Below are 2,743 nucleotides of genomic sequence, written 5' to 3' on the forward strand. Positions count from 1 at the left end.
ACAAGTGAGAATTTAAGACAAAGTCCACTTAGTCCATCTCATGTCTCTGGGCTTGAGGATCCAAACCCCCGTTGTAATCCCCAGCTGGACACACCATGATGCTGAAGAAAATGCTGCATAGTGTCACAAGCTGACTGAAGCTGCTACAAGGAGACCCAGACCAACAACAACGAAAACAGCCACCTAAGCAGCCGAAAAGATTCCCAGGCCACCACCAAAGCTGCCTAAAGGAATCCCAGTGGCAGTTGTTAGATTATCTCTTACTGGAAATGGTTATTGCCTGGTATTTCTGTACTGCTAATGTTACTTACCACTTGCCTCCTTTTCCTGTTGTCAGTTCCACTCTTTTCTGCAGTTGGTTAGAATGCACTGCACCATGGCTATATCCAAGTTGCTTGAAGTGCTGAATTAAAAGTTATCTCCAGACCAATCAAGGCACCAGAATCACATTTTCAGCAAGCCTATGGCCTACTGAATTGTTGTTCTGGATGTCAAATGACTATGGCTGTATCTGTTGTGATCCTTTGTTTTGGTTCCGCACTGACATTCCCAGCCATGTTTTCAATGGATACCTCATTGTTACCCAGGAGTCATCCAGAGAGGCTGACCAGTTCTACCTAACTATGATTGCACACGAAAATAAAATGCTGGAGAAACTCAGCAGGTTTGGCAGCATCTGTGAAGACAGAAACAAAGTTAATGTTTTGAGTCCATTATGGCTCACCTTACTATGACTTGTACCTGGGAACTATGCATGCATGCAAGGTTCCTTTGCGGTGGTGTACTAACTGCATATGGAAGTAGTGGAATTTCTTTCCATCCAGAAACATGTTGCTGATGCGACAGTGCCTTAACTGCTACATGGATACAGCCTATCGTACTGACTTGAAGGAATCAGGCCTTGAAAATGAAGTTATACCTGCTTTCAAAGGGGCAGTTTTGTTCAATGTTTTCAACTGATGTCCATTGGATAAATCAAAATGATCACAAACATCATTATGATGATTTTGACTTACAACAAGCACTTTGCTTTGTTGGAAATTACATTTTTTGTTCCTTTATTAGTTCTCCTGTGGATGCATTTGGATCGTTTAAAAAGGTATTTGTGAAGAAATCAGTCAAGTTAACATTTCAGAGTTGGAGCCTTCATATTTTCACAAACTGCAGGGTTTGTACTTACTTTCCACCAAGTCTGTGCTAAGATGGGCTCTTCTCAGACAGAATATCTAATAGAAAATGGTTGCAAATCTCTTTGCCAGGTGAATTCTGCAATGATAAAAAGTGCAAAACATTGGGAAAGAATACAGGAGAGTAATTTTTTTATTCATTTGTGGGATGCGGGCATCGCTGGCTGGCCAGCATTTCTTGCCCATCCCTAGCTGCCCTTGAGAAGGTGGTGGTGAGCTGCTTTTTTGAATCGCTGCAGTCCTCCTGCTGTGGGTCGACCCACAATGCTATTAGGGAGGGAATTTCAGGATCTTGACTCAGCAACAGTGAAGGAACGGAGATATATTTCCAAGTCAGGATGGTGAGTGACTTGGAGAGGAACTTGGAGGTGATGGTGTTCCCATATGTCTGCTGCCCTTGTCCTTCTGGATGGAAGTAGTCATGGGTTTGGAAGGTGCCGTCTGAGGATCTTGGGTGAATTTCTGCAGCGCATCTTGTAGATAGTACACACAATCGCAATTGTGGTTTATGCTTATGGTTTTGCCAACGACCAAAGTCTCAGATAAAATGGAAATTCCGGAGGATTTGCCCAACTTTAACATCTTGGATTTCTGTTTTGAGACGAGTGAATGAAATTTGCACATCACTTCTTCTTGTATTGTGTTACACTAATGAAATTAATGATTTAACTGGGGAGTGGGGTGTTTAAAAAAACACTTTTTAAAGTTAACCCCGATGCAAGTGGAGTTAGCGGTCTGGTTTGTGAAGGGTGCTGTAGGTGAGTCTGTGTCTCCCACCAACTCCCCCACCCCCCTCCGAGCCCACCCCTCTCTCACTCCGTGTCCCCGCCCCTGGCCCGATCCCTCCCTCCCTCCTCCTGCCGCCTGGACCCATGTAGCACCATGACAGGGATCGCCGCCGCCTCCTTCTTCTCCAATACCTGCCGCTTCGGGGGATGCGGGCTGCAGTTCGCGACCCTGGGGGAGCTCATCGAGCACATCGAAGACAACCACATCGGTAGGCGGGCTGGGAAGAGGGCAGGCGGGCGGCCAGGCGGATGGGGCAGCACCCCGCTGGGAGCAGGGGCTCGCGTGGAGCCGGCCCCAGCCCCGAGCCGCCTCTCGGTCCTGGGGGAGAGAGAATTGGGAGGCACTGCTCCCCACGATCGCCCCCCCCGCCCTTTCCCCTTCCCACCGACGAGCATGGCTGCCCGATGAGGATCCGCGGGGGCTCCCGCCCACAGGCCGCGTCCGAGGCAGATCCGCTCACGACCACACCCCCAGCACGCTTCTCCTCTCCCCCTACTCCGGGCGGCCAGCCGCTCGGTCGCTCACTCACCCGCGACCCTTGGCCCCAGCTCCCGGGAGCGGGGCGGGGAGAGGGCCCCGCGGTGTCACTTTGAGGCCTGGGGCCGAGCGAGGTCACTTCACTGCTGTCATGGCAACGGCTGCAGGATCCGGGCCTATGGCGAGTAGCCGCTATCCGGGCGGGGCCTGGGGGGAGGGGTGTGATGGTTTAGGAGGGGAATGAAGAATGGCTGTGGGGGGGCGGTAGGGGGAGGGGTGTGAGTGGGGGA

General features: G+C 50.6%; 1 protein-coding gene across 1 annotated transcript in view; it reads left to right on the forward strand.

Annotated features, from left to right (window-relative positions):
* The first annotated feature begins 2,044 nt into the window (after positions 1–2,044).
* Positions 2,045–2,743, forward strand: part of LOC109938043 (juxtaposed with another zinc finger protein 1-like) — a 208,425-nt gene continuing 207,726 nt past the window's right edge. Inside the window, exon 1 of the mRNA XM_048611910.1 lies at positions 2,045–2,184. Coding sequence (XP_048467867.1) covers positions 2,070–2,184 — 115 coding nt within the window. The 5' untranslated portion in view covers positions 2,045–2,069. The remainder of the gene's footprint in view (positions 2,185–2,743) is intronic.

This window comes from Rhincodon typus, chromosome 2, assembly GCF_021869965.1.
Source record: "Rhincodon typus isolate 14 chromosome 2, sRhiTyp1.1, whole genome shotgun sequence".
Lineage (NCBI taxonomy): Eukaryota > Metazoa > Chordata > Chondrichthyes > Orectolobiformes > Rhincodontidae > Rhincodon > Rhincodon typus.